Genomic DNA, 19911 nt, shown 5'->3' on the forward strand with positions numbered 1-19911 from the left:
TTCTTTAAAACCCCACCTGAATATTAATTTTTTTGTATTGGCTTTCAAACCTTGACAATATACAAGTTATGGGTGTCTTCGAATCTATCCCTTAAGAATGCTTACTTGTGAGTATATGCAAGATAGTTATGTTTTGAACTATTTGATTAATCAACAACGTTAATTTGATTTTCAGCCTCCGTTTGGAAAGTGGATTGGCTTTTTGGATTTTTGACTTTTTTGACTATTTTAGCCTGAGCTTAAAAGCTTGGTTTGGAAAGGGCTTTTTAGCTTTTTAACTTTTTTGAGTTTTTTTGTGAGAGAAGAGTGTAATCTTATGGGTTGGATGTGATGTTTTGCTTATTATGGCTAAAATAGCCTATTTTGTTTTTTGTGGCTAAAATAGCCAAAAAAGCCCAATCCATGGCTTCCCAAACGAAAGATAATGAAAGTGAAACATATATATATATATATATATAAGTATTAAAGTACTATACCAAATGATTAATGACGACTCAAATTTGTATTTATATTTTGTTTATATAAAAAATAGAAGAATTGTTGTGAATCAATTGCACATTAAAATAAATAAATAAATAAATGAATATTCATTAATCAAATCATTTACTTCATAGTTTGATAGATCTTTTGAAGAATTTATTAGTCAGACAAGAATACAGATAGTTCCATTAAAAGTTATCACAAATTCAACATCATAAAATTAAGGGGGGGAAAAAAATGACAGGAATTAATTTATATTTCTATCTACATCATCTATTACTTGCGTTGTTGGGGTTTTTTTTATCTAACAAGTCTCTCACATCTCATTATAGCAAATAAAGTCCCTCATTAAAAATGTCTTTACTTCCTTTCTCCACAGTAAATTGATACTTTCTAAAATTGATAACATAGTATCAGAATAAACAAATATAATTCTCATTTTTTTTTTTTTCAAAATAATTACAGAACATGCATAAATCTGAGAAAATTCTCATTTTATGTAAATATTGTCAATAAAACCAACAGAATGCCAATCTCAAAAATATAAAAAATTTCTCACCTTCAAAAACTGTGAAATTTCACTGTTTCTCACAGTCAAAACTATGAAATTTTGGTCTGATATGATAACAATAACTTAAACAAAAGACATATAATGCATATCTTAAAACACGAGAAATTTATTTTATTTTTTTATGACAACCGGTTCCTACAAAAAATTCATAATACCAGCAGCAATCAACACGAGCACAGTAACCATATGATTAGGTGAATGCAATCAGAAATTAGTTGATTCGAAAAAATTGACCAGTTGTGTGATGTGTGATGGCCTTGTTAGCAGGTCTAATTATGATAAAAACATGATGTTGATCACAACAAATAAATAACATTATGGTCACTTATGATTTAATCAAACAAAACAAAAACAAAAGAAATGTATTTCTCACTAACAGTCGAAATAAATTATACTCTGTCAAGATGAATATTACACCATGAAGCAGCTCAAGCAAAAATAATAATATTTTCTAAGAAAATTCTAAACATAAGGGCTTTAAATCAATTTTCTATCTAACTAAATTGATGAGAAAGTGGATATTTTCAAATCACAAGCCACCTTGATGGGTCTTTATTTTACTGTCACTAGAACTAAATCAGAAATATCATTGTGTGAAATTAGACATATTGTTTCCAGATGAATAGTATTACTCTCATCTTTAAGATTCAGCAGATTCTATTTAAAATCTACCATGTTTTCCTGTCTATCAAGAGAAGTTTCCATGGAAATGCATTCCCCACAAAATAAATACAGAAAGTCTAAAATCAAGGACAAGCACACAGCACTATAGCACATCAACTATAGCAGTCACTCTGTAACAAATGCTTAATATACCAGCACACAAATACTGGTTGGAAATAATGCAAACAGGAAATCATGATATCATGTAATTGAATTTCTCAATGTGTGAAATGATGCAATATGATAACTTAATCATGACACTTGGACCATGCCTGTTTAATAACTCGTTCTAATACACAACAGAACAAACCAAAGAGAAAACACAAATGGTTACCAATCCAAAGCCTCAAATTAAAATCCTCTAGAAATGGTTTTGAAAGAAAGAAAAAAAAAAAAAAAAGTGCATACTCACTAGACTGAAAAAACACCATACGACCTTGTCTCTTAGTTTGTAAGTTCCATAATGGCAGAGACAATGTCACCATTTGCGGCCTTGAGAGCTTTCACAGCCTTCGATCTCGACACACCTGCTTGTGTCATCACCAATTCAATGTCCTTGGGCTCAACACCAGTCTCATCCACATCTTCATCATCCTGAGCCATGGCCGATGACTCGGGCTTTGATATCACATTATTGACATTAGGAGCCCTGAACTGCTCTGCAGCCTGTGTTTGCAGCTGTGAACTCAAATCCTCGATCTTTGCCTCCCCAATTACAACATATGTGTCTGAAGTGGGGCTCTTGAAAACATCTGGCTTTGAGATGACAAATAGAATCTGGAAGATAAAAAGGAAAGAGAATTTTTTGGGGGACAAAATGTCACTACACTGATTAAGGAAAATGAAAAACAAAATAAACAGAAAAGATCAGACACAAATAAGAAACTGACATTCTTGCTCTTTTTAACAGTAACACGGCTGACCCCCGAAATGGGCTTCATTCCAAGCTTTAACATAGCCTTGCGACTCTTTTTCTCACTTCTGCTCTGCTTTGACCGGCCACTTGCATCTCCTTGTCCTGCACATTAGTAAGAACACCTGCAATTATACTTCAAGCCTTATCTCAAGTAAGTAACCATATCATGACATGTACAGTTCAAAACTATAAGGTGTCGTTTGGTAACACTTACATTTTCAGTTTTCTTTTTATATTTACAAAAATTTTAAAAACTCAAATAAAAACTTGTTTGGTAAAATTTTTGATTTATAAATCAGTGGTCTCAGTTTATAAATTTTGCCAAAAAAAGTAAACTAAAAAAATGTGTTTCCGTTTTGAGTTTTGAAATTTTTTTTTTTTTACCACCCAACACTAGCCACCACCCGCCACCATTTTCCACCACCGTCTTCCGCCACCACCACCCACCCTCCACCACTCACCACCCACCCGCCACCCGCCACCCACTCGCCGCCACCACCACCACCACCACCCACCACCTGCCATTACCATCCACCGCCCGCTACCACCACCCGCCACCTACTTGCCACACCACTCACCACCCACCTGCCACCACCATCCACCACCCGCCACCACCACCCACCTGCCACTCACCCGCCGCCGCCACCACCATCACCCACTGCTCACCCGCCACCTACCTGCCACTACCACCACCACCACCACCACCCACTCGCTACCACCCGCCACCGTCACCCACCCACCCATCACCACCACCACCTACCCGCCACCACCCACCAACCACCGCCACCCACCACCACCACTAACACCCACTCGCTACCACCCGCCACCGTCACCCACCCACCCACTATCACCGCCTGCCACCACCACCCACCCGCCACCACCCGCTATCCGCCACCTACCTGCCACCACCACTCGCCACCACCACCACCCACTCGCTATCACCCGCCGCCGTCACCCACCTATCCACCGCCACCACCCGCCACCTACCCGTCACCACCCACCGCTACCTGCCATCCGCCACCCACCTGCCACCGCCACCCACCACTCGCCGCCGCCGCCGCCACCACCACCACCCGCCACAGCCACCCACCCACCCACCCACCCAGCGTCACCACTTTCCACCACCGTCTTTCGCCGTCACTTGCAGCCATTTGCCACCACTTGTCATTTCTCACTCTTTTTTTATATTTTCAAAATTTTTTAAACATTTTGTCAATTACCAAACACGTTTGTAGTTTATGTTTTTCTAAAAATAAATAAAAAAAAAAATCAAAAATCACTTTATAAAATTTTTATAAATATAAACTGAAAACATAAATGTTACCAAACAGACCCTAATTAATAGAAATAAATAATAAATAAACAAAAAGAAGAAGAAGATATGTATGGTTAAGAAAGACGTTATGAAGTAATTCCTCAATAATATCATGCTTCTGAAGTATTTCATCGTTTGGAAGGACAAAATTTGCATCTACTAAACATCCTTTTTATTGGAAGGCCTCTTAACAAAGGACTTCCCATGAAAACCATCCCAAAAGAGGTGCTCCAAATTCAAGATTCCATGTAGAATGGGCCCCATAATTCCTAACGTTCAACAATGACCACACCAACAAAAAAGAAAAGGCAACTAAAAATTACCTACCAGCACAATGCCACTAAGATACATGAAGGGGACAAAAACCAAAACCATATATGCCATATAATAGATTTCAATATAATGACTTGCTATGAGTAGAAAACATAAAGCCAAATTCAGTGTGGCCTGTACACTTGCCTTCAACATCATCTTCATCTTTGTCATCATCTTCATCGTCATCATCCTCATCATCTTCATCTTCAATCACTGGCTTCTCAAGCTGGAACAAATTTACTCAACAATTACCAACCATAGAAATAATTTGGTGAGCATCAGAGCGAGTGGCAGAAGTTCTTGACAAAATCCATTAATCATTGCCAAGTATATGATGCCCCATCACTAGAATAGCATAAGCAGTGAAAGGCAATAGATTAATGATTTTAAAAGTTCATAGTCCTTCTCATCAAGATCTAATATTAACGAAATTTTTCGAAAACCAATTGTAGAGATTGTTAACATTTTCTAAAGGTAACCAAAAAAAATCCTATCACTGAAAACGCAAGATCCCATTAATAAACAAGCCTAGTGTCATCAGAGAACTGAACCAGTCGGTTGAACTAGTCCAACCACAAACCGAAGGATCCACCAGTTTGGTTGACTTAGCTCGAAGTTGGAACATTTAATGATTGAACCGGAGTGCAGCATATGACTGTTTGCTTCCCCATTGTAAAAACTGGAGAAATAAGCCTAACAAGGCTCAAACCAGGGCATTTAATATGGCTTTACAGCAATTCAACAGCTGTTCTCTCTTTATCATTATGTTAATTTTCTGCACCATTTAAAATTTATATGCACAGGGAACTAGCTTTATTAATCAATAGAATATATCTTTATAATAACAGTTCAACAGTAGAACTACTGTACCACAACCGGTGCCTTCACCGGTTGGTCAGGTTCTGATAACTGCAAATAACTTTAGATAGAAGAGGGTATGCAGTCAACATTGGAAGTAAAAGAACAAAACAGCTCAGCCTTCAGAGCTCTTACTCAGAGCCAATAAGTGCAGAGTTTATAATAACCAGCAACAGTTCATCAATCCCACTACATTCAATGAAAAAATGATTAAAGCTAGCAGATTCAGTATCACATCTTTATCACCACCTCCTTGTCACAACGTATATTTGATCTTCGTCATCACACATTTGTTCCATGAAACATATCATAAACCCGAACGTATCCCAAAAGAAAAAATATATATCACAAGACCTAAACATTTTGGGTTAAATCTATTGATACAATGTCAAGAAAATGTTACTATATATAGCTTCAGGTTATCCTAACGCCGATAGAAAACTGTTTTTCTGGTGTTGGGATATACTTCAGTGTAATATTGTTTTTCAAAGTTGTCGATGTACAAATTTTATGTACTTAAGAAAATTCCACATGTAAATCTACAAGTATATGAGCATATTTCAAATGAGTGAAATACTTCCCCAGTTGTTTTTCTTTTTCACTTCCAATTCACGATTTGCATTTGTTTGCAAGTGTTCCCATCTTTTATAATCTTTTATACCACCAACCAATCATCACTTATTTCAGCCTTTATTTGTATCAACATATTTTAAATGAAAAAATATATTTTTTGATAAATAATTTTTTTTTTTTTAAATCAAATCATGCAATCATACCCATCTTTTTTCAATAAATAAATAAATTTATTGATTGAATCTGAGTTGAGATCTTATCTTGTAAAATTGGACATGGGTCTTCCCCTCAAATAGAATAATTACTCAAAAAAAATACTGAACAAAAAAAAGGGGGCTTTAAAGGGGATGAACCATGAACACTCAAACCATAATCACTACATCCAGAGGCATGTATAGATCTCGAATCATCAACTGTACAAAACATTCAATCGAAAAAGGGGAGTAGGCAAAAACTAAATAGATGCATATTTGGATCGAATTAAATCATGAAAATATATACAAAACCAATCTGAATAGGAAAATCAAGAATCAAAACTGGTTCTTTAAAGGGTTTAGAGAGAGAGAGCGATTACATCGATCTTCTGCTCGAGGTGAGCGGCGAGGAGTTCTTCTTGCGTCTGAGCAGTCATTGTTACTCTGTGTGTGTTTTGGAGAGAGAGAGAGAGAGAGAGAGAGAGAGAGAGAGGCTTTGCTGCGACTGAACAAGAATTCAATATGATGGTAAAACCCTAGATAGGCATCCCACCCACCGACGCCAAACAAGTATATAAATGGGTATGGATCTTTTTATCGGGTCGGTTTCACAAGCTGAGAATGGTGGCCCATTGCTGCAAATTGGATCCGGTATTCTTGCCCTACCGTACTCTAAAATTTTTGTACTCCGTTTGGTTTAGTTTTGAAAATCAATTTTGAATTATAATTTTTTAAAAAGAGTTGACAATTTAAAAACTTGTTTGATTGTATATTTTAAAAATAATTTTGAAATAATTTATAGTATTTTTTTTTTTAGTTGAATAAATGAGTGTGAAAAAAAAATTGAATGATTGATTGACATGAAGGATGTGAAAGAAGAAAGAAATAGTCATTGATTTATCTATAAGGTGTAAGAGAAGAAGAGAGAAAACAATTTTGACAAAATTATAAACCAAACAATTTTTTTGGGTTTTTCATTTCAAAAATTGATTTGAAAGTCCAACCAAACACATTTATTTATTTATTTTGAGGAGGAAGAAAATGGGAAAGAATCATTTGTATGGAAAATTTAGGGATGTTGGATTAAAAGTGGAAATTGGAGATAAATATTTGTTTGTCTAATTGTTTAGTATTATATTAGGGATTTGTATTAGTGATGGGATCTATTACAATCAATATTGTGTTACTGAATAAAATGGCAAGTATAATATGAAATAAATATGTGATAAATATGACATTATTGTAATATTTTTGGGTTCAAAAGGACATGCTTGTTAATTATTTTGCATTATTAAGTACACACAGGAAATCTTTTTTTCTTAGGAGACTGGTGTTTTTTCTTTTTTTTTCTTTTTTCCTTTTGTGTGTGTTTTTTTAATTTAAAATATTATAATTTTAATTCTACAGGTCTATTTTTACTAAAATTGATATTTTGTATTCATCTTTTCGAGATCTTTCAAACAAAATAAATTATGAATATACACTTCTTAAGAAAATATATAATTTTTCCTGTGTTCATCTGGAATGGTGAAATTTCATTGTACATCTCAAATAGTGGAATTTCGTTGTACACACACTAAAGTCTCATACCAGTTGGCACAGTTAGATTTAATTGTGTACTATATTTAACTATCCCTTTTTATCTCTTTTATCTCCCCTCTTTATGTGAGAATGCAATAATAATTTTAATTATGTGCTTAATTGCTCTTTCAACCTTCCATTTTCACGTTGAAAATGAACTGCTTGACAAGTTAGGAGGTGCGCACTACTTTTCAAAGGAGTCATGCTCAGGATATTGCTAAATTCTAGTACACGAGAATGATACATAAGACTCTTATAACCACTATGAGTTTTCAGTGATGCCCTTCAGACATTGAATGACCCGTCAACTGTTCAGATCTTGATGAATGACAATCCGACATTCTCATAATGCAGTACATCTTGAAAGGCACATGAGGCATTTGCACATTACACTACAAAGAGAATTCTTTATTTGTGAAGAACTCTAAATGCAGCATTGGCCAAGCCTTAAGTAACTCATCAATGTTGTCAATAGCAAATCCTGTCCCTTTTTATTTGAAATATGTCATTTTTATGTTCGAATTCCAATTTTATTTTCATTAGCATCTAAAAAATTGTAAAGTGACACAATTAAGAAGGCGTGAAATCAAGCAAAGGGCATGGATCTAAAGAAAAAGAAATAACAAAAAGTGCCTCTCAAAACAATATAGAGGTCACGCATCCAAAGAAAAATACTCGAGAGTTGTATGTATCATACAGCTAGAGACCTCCTGCATACATAGCAACCACCAGCAAAGTATTAACAATCATTTAACAATGGCAATACTGCAAAATTAAAAAGCCCATCATTATGTAAACTCTAAACATGGGAATGCTGAAATAGACTTTAGGCGTATCACCAGCCTCCACCGCCACCCTTACTACTGCTTCCAGACCAACCGCCACCACCACCAGATTGTTGTGGGGCAGAACTTTTCTTGGTGCCTCCCCAGCCAGAACTCCCAGCATCGGCATCGTCACCACCTGATCCACCACCACCATCACCTTGCCCCCAGCCACTTCCTCCACCACCGCCACCACCATCACTGCCCCAACCGCCACCGCCACCGCCACCGCCGCCACCGCTACTACTGCCCCAACCACCACCGCCGCCATCACTGCTGCCACCTCCGCCGCTTCCACCACCACCCCAACCGCCAGGAAAAGCTTCCCTGCCTGGTGAATTTTGAACTTTGGCACCTGGAAAACTGCTCCATCCTTCACCACCATCTTTGGCACCCCATTTTTGAGAACTGTAATCTGAATCCTGCCTGTCATTATTCCCCCGGCCACCTCTGCCACGGCCACGGCCACCAAACGGCCTTGGAACCCCACTTGGATGCCCATCCCGATTGCCACCATTTTTGTAATCGCCTCTCCCTGTGTAATAAGCCAACACATCCTGTATTATTAGCATACTAGCAAAGCCAAGAACATTGGTCCAAGCTCGAGCAGAATGAGTATAATTGGCCACAAAAAGAAATAAAAATCGTCCAATTTTGTATACAAAAACTTAAGAAATATTCAGAATAACACTAAAATATGTGTGTGTGTGTGTGTGTGTGTGTAGATTATTCACACCCAAGCACTGCAGACTTAAGAACAAATCAGTGTGCCTGTTTGGTGCAGCTTAAAAGCTGCTTATTTCAGCTTTCAGCTTAATTTAAGCTATTTTGATGTGTTTGGTTTAGTTTATAGCTTATAGCTTTTAGCTTTTTGAAAGTCAGAAATCAACTTATTCTTTGAGTGGGGGCAGGAAATGCTTAATTTATAAGTCAGAAATCAGCTTATGTTCATAATTATAAGCTATAAGCTGTTTAGGCATAAGCTATAAGCACTTTCCTACAGCTCTACCAAACAGGGCCAGTAAAGAATCTAAAACAGTCCAATTCATAAACAGATCTAGCAAACAATGGGAGGAGCACCCAATGTGGTGAAGCAGCTAGGAGGTGGAATATATGCATTAAAGTGCAATACATGCATAGCCAAACATAGCTGAAAATATAAATAACATCGAATAATATAAGGTTAAGGTTCATCAAGTTTAGCAACCATGCCCAAAATAATACATGCAAAACATATATATAGGTGTATATCTGTATCAAATAACCCACGGAATAAATACATAAATAAAAATGCAAAACAATAATATACACCAAATCACCCGGAGCTTACATAGAGTATAAAAACAATTGTTGGTTCAGTGAGCCCTTTTCTTCTACCCTACAAAGTACAGACACTTCTGATAAGGTGGCGTGTCCGTGACGAACACATTTTTGACACCAACAGTTGTCGGCACCAATACCCGTCAAACACTTTCCAACTCATGTTGGACACACATCCAAACATGTCTTCTTCTTTTTTTTAATTATATCCAAACTAACTTCAGACACTTGGGAGACACGTGTCCAAAATTTAAACACACATGAAACATACTACAAGAATAAAATAATTTGGAAATCTTAAGATAAAACAAAAGACCACATATATTTATGCATGCATATTAATCCCTCATAAATTTTAGAAATTAGTATTATGTTGTTTTTTAGATAAAATATTCATATACTTAACATATAATACATATATAAAATTACATATTTTAAGCGTCCCCCACTTATCGTGTCTTGCATTCCATGTCATGTCACATTTTGTATCCATGCTTCTTAGGTTCTACCCAAACATGCAGCCAGATGAAGATATAGCACAAGCGTGTACACATAGCGCAAACACAAACAGATGAAGATATACATTACAGCCACTATAAAACGGTTTTGTAACAAATATCATAGCAATGCAAAGATATCATAGCAGAATCAAACCCAACAATGCAAGGATGAATCAATAATTACTCAAATGACAATCATTTTTCCCCCAACATCCAAAAGTACGAAGACTCATAAGACAACAATTACCCAGAATACCTGATCGTGAACCTGGTGTAGAAGTTCTCTCTCGGTCCATTGACTGACCTCTCCAGCCACCATCATTACTGCCAGAACCACCCCACCCACCACCACTACCAAAAGATCCACCGGATGAGCCCCCAGTTGCAGGGCTTCGCATTGGCACCATTGCAGCAACCGATCGGATTGAGGGCCCCGAGTCATGTTGTGGATCATCAATATGTCTCTGAAAATATGCTACAAGCCTATCAATGTCCTCAAACATCTTCTTTCGAAACTTGAATCCCTTTGGGTACAAACCAATATATTCATGATGTGGGTTTGTGCTCCGTATGAAAGTTAGAATAAATGTGCCAGGATGTTCATGGGATATGCCAAAACAATAAACAATCCTCATTGGATATTCGGATTTCTCAATTTTTAATAGCTCATCAACTTCTGCTTTAGTGCCATTCCTGAACTTGCGGTAGCCCAACATTGTCTTCAAATGAGTTACTAATGGATCAACATAACGGTCCATTACCTGCATTAAAAGGCAGGAAACAAAACTTACTTGATTCACATCCCCTTGTTGAGTAACATTAATAGAATGAAATTAAGGGGTTCAGAGCTCCATCCACAATAGTAGACGAAACATAATTGGTGTATCACATTCATACATTCATAACTTCAACATAGTTGTTTAACTGCTAAACCCACAAACAAAATTGCTAATATAGTTTACCACTTCAGAGCTGATGAGATCATCAGTACACAACACGACAAGGATCCCTTTGAGAAAAGTATTTGTTACCAAGTATGCTTCCAAGAAGCTCAAAATGCATATGAAGTTGATCCAATTAATAACTACAACTGCTATATTAAATCTGAGAAAAACACCAAGCAAAACTGAACAGGGAAAAGCTTTCCATATAGCCTTTAAGAATGGGAAAACATAAAAATAAAAACAAATCCAGGCTGCAACATTTCCTTTAAAGTCATGCTAGAAACTAAGAACTCCTCACAATATGGCCCCTTCATAAATTAGACTGCCTGATTCTCAACACAACTTAACCACACAAATATGAGAGTAAAAGCTCATATGGGGTTGGTTTGGGGTGACTGGGCTACAATTGAGCTGATCGGAATGGGGGGGGGGGGGGGGGGGGGGTGTGGGTTTGTTTGCATGGCTTTGAATTGTGATACCAGCCAATATAATGACAAAGACGGTGTTGGAAGTATTGGCCAATGTTAACGAGAGTCAAAAACCAAACACAAGAATTTTTTTCAAGCACTAGTAAACACTAAAATAAAAAATCACTGACAAGCCCATTCTAATCATGTTTATCAAAATTTAAAGTTTCGTAATAAATCTAATCAACATTGTGACACCTAAAAACAGGTTTTCTAGAAGACATTGGATGTAAATTGTAATTTAGGAAAGCCAAAAAAATAACAAAAAGCCTATGAAAAATGAAGTTGGAAAATATTATACTAACCACATCCAAGTCCTCAAACATAACAAAAAGCCTATGAAAAATGAAGTTGGAAAATATTATACTAACCTCATCCAAGTCCTCAAATGTGTCCTCTCCGATTTTCAACGTTTTCCCAATACGAAGCAAGCTTGTGATGTCCTTGTGTTCCTTTCCACCTTCAACTATGTCTTTGTGAGCATACACCCCATCATAAACTTTCAGAGTTAAGGTCAAAAATGAAGGCCCACGAGAACTAGGGCGGACAATACTTTCACCTGGATCCTTGTCAGACAGGAACTATGCAACACAAAATAAAGAAAGAATTAATGATACATAATTGTCTAAACCCAAGTTTTTAACACAATCCATTTTAACTCAGAATCTAAAATTCAAGTAAAAGGAAATATTAACACAAAAGAAGAAAAAAATTAGGTAAAGGCAGAATTGTGAATACTGAACAAATGAAATCACAAGGAGCTACTTTCCAAGGAAAATTTACTCAAATCAAAACCACAGAGTATTATTGTTACTATGACCAAATCCTATTAAACCTTACAACCTACAATTTACAATATCAACTTGCAAGTCCTCAAATTCCTCTTTATTTAAGTTTTAACAACACAAGTGTCACTATTATGCTTAAAAATTAGCTTTCAGTCAAACTTTTGTGGAGTGTTTGCCCCCAGTGTGTTTTCAACTTTACATTAACAAAGTTTGATTTAATGTAAAAAGCTGGTTGTATTAAAAGCATAATTTAGATTAGAATACAGTACCCCCCCCCCCCCCCCAGCCTGCATGATCTTAACCACAGCAGGTTAACAACAGTAGAGCAACATTATTGGGGACATACCTCCATTGCTTCATCTGCTGTTATATTTTGAAAACGAGGATGAACAATCATCCTCGGTTTGAAATGCTTCTTAGCAAGCTCCTTTTCTTTACGAGCTTTTTCTTTCTCAAACTGTGAGCTACTCTGGTCTTCGTGGTAGTAGGGATCCAAGTCTCGATTATTCTGATAACGGTTACTCCTCATCTCATTTTCTCTACAAGTTAGGAAAACCTGGTACCTATTCTTTTGAATCGATTTGATCCTGCAAGTAAGAATCTCACCTTCGTGCAACTTCTCAGACAAATCAGAATTGTCCCTCCAATCATCAGAAAAGTCTTCCTTAGTAAGCACACCAGTCAATCCAGATTCAAGCCCACAAATTGCTCTTTGAGGTTGCACTCTGCGTACCGTTGCTTGCACAATTCTTCCTTCAGCAAGTGTATCCTCCGTCTCCCCAGAAATCATATAAAATTCATCATCCTGGCTGGGTTCTACATACTGTCTACGCCAATCCTGAAAGCCCTGTATCAACTCCAATCTTATATTGTCAAGAGTTTCTCTCTTATTCTCCCGTTTCTTGGATTTAGCATATTCATCAACGTCAAAATATTTTAATAAATCAGGTTTCTCTCGGACATGCTCTATTGCCATCTCAAGCATATCGTCATCGTCATTTGCATCATCATGAACATCTTCAAGATAAACATCTTTGGCCAATTCCTGTGCAAGACCATAAGATTCTGGATGTATTCTTGTATCATCTAACAAATCAATGAACTGACTGCTGCTTGCAGCTAAACCAGTCCGCCGGATGCGCAAGAAACCAACCGCATTGACAAACACCTTTTTACCAAGACCATGGGCTGTCAACAAATCTTTACGAGTGTAGATTGATCCAGCTCTTACTAGAGACCTCTGTAGAGATGCAGCTTTTCTAGGTCCAAGCCCAGAAATAAATTGCAAAGGAGCAAATAACCACTCATGGGCTATAGCCAAATTAACATCAAGGCCCACTTGATTAGTGACATCCACCATAACCTGATCAATCATCCCATACTTATCATCAGCAGTAAGAAAGCTCTCTAAAGGACTAAGTTTCCAAGATAATATCTCCCTCCCAGGACCACAAAGTGTCGCAACCATTGCAAGTGGATTTTGCAGATAACGCCCAAGAGCAACAGCCCGCCTAACAATACCTGAAAATAAAGGTAAAGATAAAACCACAATAAACTTACAAAGAGAGAGTGGGGGTTACTAACTTCATCAGGCATTCAAAATTGGATTTCATCAACACTAAACTACTGGAGTCGAGGTAAATTACCTGAGTGCCCGGAGAGCTGGTCTAATGAAATACGAGAGTTTTCATATAGGTGAGGAAGAGATTCATCACCATATACAATGCTTAGACCATCCATCTCATGACCGACATCTCTTGGATTATCTTCCACCATCTTGAAGATGATCTGATAAGGGCAAAAAAAATACCACCAAGACAAGTCAGCAGTTTGAGAAAGAGAAACAATAAATCGACAGGTGTAGTGGCTTTAGAAAAGACACATGTAATGCTTCGCAGGATAGGGGCTTTAGTCAACATTCATTAAATTGAAAGACTGAGCAAAAAAAGCATTACCATTTCAATTAAATTTATACACTACACAATTCAAATGCCTTTTCTACTAACATATCACACACTACTTCCGAACATCATTTGAGTTTCTTGATAACAAATTTTTGTATCAGGTTAGATTGCAATGCTATTATGATAAATATGCAAATCCACTAAATAGAATAAAGAGTCTAATCAGCCTAAAGATAATGGAACCACAACAAAGGCAACAGCTAGTCTGTCAAAATGAAATGAGAAGCCTAATCACTATAGAGCATAAAGGGTTTGAAGTGGATACAACAGCCAGTATAAAACTACAGTGAAACAATAAGGCAACATGCAGGAAGGCCTAGTACCAGTTCTAAAAATCCTATAAGAAGCAAAAGTTACAATGTATGCTCCAGAATTGCATACCTCATAGATATCATCCTTCAACCGAGTACAAGACAGGTTCACAGCACCTAGAACTACAACATGCGGTTGGTGGTCTGTCATGAACTTCACAACGCGTTGCTGATCATTCCTCTTACGCTGCAGGTCATTAATATTTTGAGACCGGACACTGAGATACCCAGCATCCAGTGTATCCACTACTTCTCCAGAAGAATCTAACATCACAAAAGTGGTTGCAGGTTTTCCAGCACCCCAACAGCAAGCCATAACCCTCGGTGCAGCTTCTTCATCTGAGTTGGCATCACTTTCCTTCCGTTGATACGGAGCCACAGAGACTTTGTCCCATAAGAGCTTCCCATAGTCCATAAGCAACCAATTTTTGGCTCTACTGGTCAACAAGGATCTTGCTTCCTTCTCCATCGAAGTCAGCAGAAAACCAAAAATAGCATCTTGCAGTATCATCTTCCTCTGCTCATTCCATAATTGAGCAGATTTACTCACTCCATCACTGAGATAATAATCATTAGAGTCAGCTACTAACTTATCTAATACAGTATCAGGCAGCTTAATGGTCACTTGAAGCAGCTTCTCCTCCTCAGCCTTTTGGATAAGAAGCCATTGTGCATCCTCAAATCTGGTCAGTGGCTTGTCCCGTATCCACTTTACCCCTGCAAACTGATGGAAAGTATCTATTGCTGCATTACCATCAGGTGTGGGACTAGTTGATACAACAGCGTTATCCATGAAGATACTACGGACATGCTTCCGGACGCATGGTTCACAACTTATTTCTACCGCTGCCTGGAACAGCATCACAAGAATTAGTGAGCACAATTAAAGTACCCTCCTAAGCAAGCATATTATTGCAAACTTCATCGCTCACACATCTCTCCACAACAAAAACATATTAGCATACCATGTGCCTGGCACCTTTCAAAACAGCTTGAGGTGTTTCAAACATCGCACATGTAAAATTTGAAGCCATCTCCTCCGGGGTTTCCTTGGCATCCTCCAATTCATCCATTCTCTGCCAAAAAAAATTTGTAGAGCATCAACCTTATATTCTCATTCAAAACAATTGCAATCACAATTCAAACACATACCATCTTTTCCAGAGATATCTGCAATCCAAATTGCTCAGAACTATAGCCAAACTTGCTCGCAACCTCCCATAGACCAGCCTTGCTGCAAATACTATATTGTGACTTTCTCTTGGGCCTCTTATATTGTCCTTCATCTGCACCAACCTCACCTGCGGGGAAGTGCAGGTTAAACTTTGAGTCAACATCATCAACCTCTCTTTCTGATTCAGCAGCCTTGAGTGCCTTCGTAATTGATTCAAAAAGCTGCTGATTCAAAGCTAGACGTGTCTCGTCATAAATTCTACGCGACTCTTCATCAAACCGCTTATTGTAGTATGACTGGAGAGCACTCTTTCGCTTCTGGAGAAGCAACCACTTTCTGTCCAAGTCCTGAATGGCCCACAGCACCTACAAAGAAGCATATCGCCATTTAATCAATGTAAAATGTCCAGCAGAATGTATGCACTTCAATCTACAAAAATAGTTCGATAATCCAACATCGTTTTACCTTGTGCCACCGCATTGTAGGCTTTTGATCAGGTTTGCTCTGATTCTCAATATCATCCTCATTTTGCTCTGGGTCCCTAAACAGACTCAGGCAGTCTTCCCTCCGGTACATGGCAATAAATGGAACCTAGAAAATAAAAGCACAAGGTAGGCACGCTAATATGGAGGACTAAGGCTACAAAGAGAAATTCTTCGATATTAAAGATCTACTACTTACGTCTAACTTCTGAACATGCATAAACTCCAAAAACCTCATAATATCATCCTTGTTTATTGACAGTTCACGCTCCCCTTGAGTTGTCTCTGTAACCCTCTTGCTAAATAAAGGTATCATGCCAGTCAAGAGCTGATTATATATCCAGTTACTCTCCTCTTCTATACTCATTTCATCTGTTGGTGGTGGACCAGTGCTTTCCTCAGAGATCTACAAGAAAGAAAAAGATAATTCAATTAAGGCACTTAGGTGGCATGCTAGAACAAAAACAGTTTTAATGTGCACTACATGACCTGCATTCTTTCCGGTAAATCTATCTCCCGTATCCGGTCATCCTTCTCTGTCATATACTTCTCAGAAAGAATAATTGGTTCGAATTCATCTTCCAGCCTCCTTTCCCTCCATTCACTAGAATCATCATATTTGCCAACCTTTGCTAAGCCTTGCTTGCGAAGCCTCAGGAGTTCATCAACATCACCAAATATGTCATGAGCTTCTTGAAGTGCAGATGATGAAACTCCAGGTGCCTGCCTAGATTTCTTCTTGTTCGGCTTCCTCCGTCTGCACAATGAATTGATAAAAATTAAAAACTTCATATTCACAATACCCCTAATGAAATACATGATGCAAATCATACCTCACAGGAGCCCCATGTTCATCAACTTCTTCTTCATCCACAATAAAATCAGCCATTTCATCATCCTCTTCACCAATGTCGCCATCTTCTTCTTCAGGTAGTTCCTCTTCAGCAATATCCTCAAGAGGTGGTCCTGCAACATTGTAGGAAATTGGCAAGTGTCAAGAATAGGAATTGACAAAACAATTACATTAGATTATAAGTGATAGAATTTACCCTCATCATCACCAAATAAACTCCTTTTGAGCTTCTCCTCTGCTGTTCGTCCGCTCTTTCCACTTCCATCAAACTCCTCCTCATCAGAAAATCCAGTGCGCTCTTCATCTGTGTCCCTCTGAGCTTTTTTTAGTCTCTTGAACTTTTTGCTCTCCTACGAAAACAACAACCACGAAAATGTCAATCAATTAAGTATACCAACGCAAAGCCAATTAAAAGCAGCATGAAGAACATGTGTATATACCTAATGTAGATCAATAGACACGTATACAAAATATAGGGGGAGAGAGAGAGAGAGAGAGACAAAAGCTCACAAATTTTGGACGATGAAAGCCCGTGATGTTATTATCCTGAAGGAGCTCGTAGTCATCTTCATCAAGAACATAATTCTTCTCCGATTCTCTAAAAAATTGGTGGTAAGTACAAAAAAATAAGAACAGCAATTTATAAGAATGAATGGTCTCACAAGAAAGAATGTACCTTTTCTTTCTTTTTTTCTTCTTTTGTCTCTCCTCATCGCTGTCTGCCCTCTCCGATTCTTCCTCATCTGGTTCTTCTTCATCAACATCATCGACAATAAACCCATCTTTCTCATACTCATCTTGCCCTTCTGCTCAAAAAAAGAACCAAACTGCGTATTAGACCATAAATATGAATTATATATAACTACTAGTTCAAAAAATTATCAAAGAAGCACATTACATACATTCAAAATAAAAACTAAAAAACCCAAAAACAATATAATTTGGGGAAACCAGAACTCAAGCAAAGACCAAATACTGCAGCTTGAAAGGAAAATGCAGATTTTCCCAATAAGTTTTCGGCAAAACATCGTCTCAAAAGCTCCATTTTCTTGGCAAAGATTTCACAACTAAATTAAGAAAGAAAGAACAAAAATTCAATGGATGATCCTTCGATTCACCCAGGAAACAAACATCACGCAAAAAAAATAAACCCTAACGAAATCTCACAAACCCTACAAAACCCTAGCAGCCAAATATATTCGATTAAAGAGAAACCCACAAATTAAAAAGAACAAAAAATAGGAATCGAAAAGAGAAAAATCGAATCCCGTACCGTCCTCGTCTTCTTCATCGTCGTCATCGCGGTCATCGACGTCGACTCCGCCTCCATCGCCAGTTTCTCTCTCATCCTCCTCAACTTCAACCTCATCTGCATAAATTGGTAAAAATAACAGTGAATGGCGAAGAATCTGAGAGAAAATTCCCATTTGAAGAGAGAGAAAAAGGGGTTTTTTTTACCTTCGTCATCTGAGATTATGGATTTTCCAACCATTTCTGAATGGAAACTTAGGGCGCAGCAAGCCCTAGAGAATGTAAGTGAATGTGCTTGTGAGGAAAAACCCTAGAAGCTCAGAGAAATCAGAAATTTTGCAATGGGGAGAAAGACAGATGAGTGAGAGAGGGGGGGTTCGAAAACGCATCAGCTTTGACACTGATGATGATTTCCTTTGCTTTATATGCCATCCTCCCTAAACTATTTCAATTGTAATTAGGGGCTGTTTGGCAAAAGGTTTTGGTGGGTTTTGCCTTTTTTTTTAGAAAGAGGTAGATTATAAATATACCCTCTTAATATTTATTTAAAATATATATTGCTTAATGTAATTTAAAAAATTATAAATATTTCATTATTGAAAAAACTTATTTCTTTATTGAAAAAACTTAATTAATAGAATTAAGGGAAAATTATATATACCTCCCTCGAGGTTTAGCTGAGGTTTCAGAAATTACAGATGCCCCCTGAGGTTTATATTTTCATAACAAATTGCCCCTTGAGGTTTATATTTTCATAACAATTTGCCCCCTAATTTGTTATGCAAATAGTACCTTCAAGGGTGTATCTGTAATTTCTCAAACCTCAGGGGAGTATCTGTAATTTGCTAAACCTCGAGGGGGTATATGTAATTTGCCCTAGAATTAATTGAAAAAAATAAAATTCATAACTGCCCTTTTATACAATAATAAAAATATATGAATTATTAATTGAAATAAATTTCTAATATCATTAAAAACTATTAATTGACTTAATGATTTATTAATAAAATGAGTTATTTGTTATGAAAGTAAAAATTTAAAGGATAGAATGTAATTTCGAGAATCATAACATACAATACATTTTTTATGCAAATTTTAAAGATGTATTTATAATTTATCCATTTTTAAGTGTTTTTTGTTGTTGTTTTTTTATAATTTGAAAAATATATTAATGTGTTATGTAAATGTAAATAAGTTTTTGTTAAGTTAAAAAATTTATTAGATTCGCAGTTTTTTTTTTTCCTGTTGTTAATTTTTTTAGCCGGAAAGAAACAATTTATTTTTTTTATTTTTTAGTTAATAAATTACTTTTTTTTAAATGGTCAAACACTGACTTTCTTTTTTGTTTTACCCTACCTTTGTTTTAGTGAAAAATATCTTTCAAAATAGAAAAAAGAAATTAATTATTGGATAAAGCTTGGGAGCTCGAATGAGCTCCCCCGAATCCCCCGAAAATGGAAACAGAGGGAAAAGAGGGGGAAAAGAGGGTGAAGGCGAGAGAGAGAGAGGAGAGGAGAGAGGGAAACAGAGAGAGAGAGGGAGAGAAGCTAGGTTGATCGTTGGCCGA

General features: G+C 37.0%; 2 protein-coding genes across 2 annotated transcripts; both read right to left on the reverse strand.

The window, feature by feature from the left end:
• Positions 1-1891: 1891 nt before the first annotated feature.
• LOC114276547 (Nascent polypeptide-associated complex (NAC), alpha subunit family protein) lies at positions 1892-6610 on the reverse strand. Its single transcript, XM_028218326.2, has 4 exons — positions 6266-6610; positions 4405-4486; positions 2605-2732; positions 1892-2491 (listed from the first exon to the last, which is right to left on the reverse strand). Exons 1-4 carry the CDS (start codon positions 6320-6322, stop codon positions 2159-2161), a joined length of 600 nt encoding a protein of 199 aa, XP_028074127.1. The 5' UTR covers positions 6323-6610; the 3' UTR covers positions 1892-2158.
• Positions 6611-8086: 1476 nt separating this feature from the next.
• GTB1 (global transcription factor group B1) lies at positions 8087-18858 on the reverse strand. Its single transcript, XM_028218325.2, has 17 exons — positions 18552-18858; positions 18367-18462; positions 17770-17899; positions 17604-17691; positions 17290-17443; positions 17074-17206; positions 16730-16997; positions 16440-16646; positions 16224-16349; positions 15737-16123; positions 15550-15660; positions 14655-15434; positions 13956-14097; positions 12656-13830; positions 11893-12102; positions 10367-10871; positions 8087-8825 (listed from the first exon to the last, which is right to left on the reverse strand). The coding sequence occupies exons 1-17, from the start codon at positions 18583-18585 to the stop codon at positions 8302-8304; spliced, it is 5070 nt and encodes a 1689-aa protein (XP_028074126.2). The 5' UTR covers positions 18586-18858; the 3' UTR covers positions 8087-8301.
• Between the last annotated feature and the right edge of the window lie 1053 nt (positions 18859-19911).

This window comes from Camellia sinensis, chromosome 10 (assembly GCF_055761805.1).
Source record: "Camellia sinensis isolate YWXY chromosome 10, ASM5576180v1, whole genome shotgun sequence".
Classification (NCBI taxonomy): domain Eukaryota; kingdom Viridiplantae; phylum Streptophyta; class Magnoliopsida; order Ericales; family Theaceae; genus Camellia; species Camellia sinensis.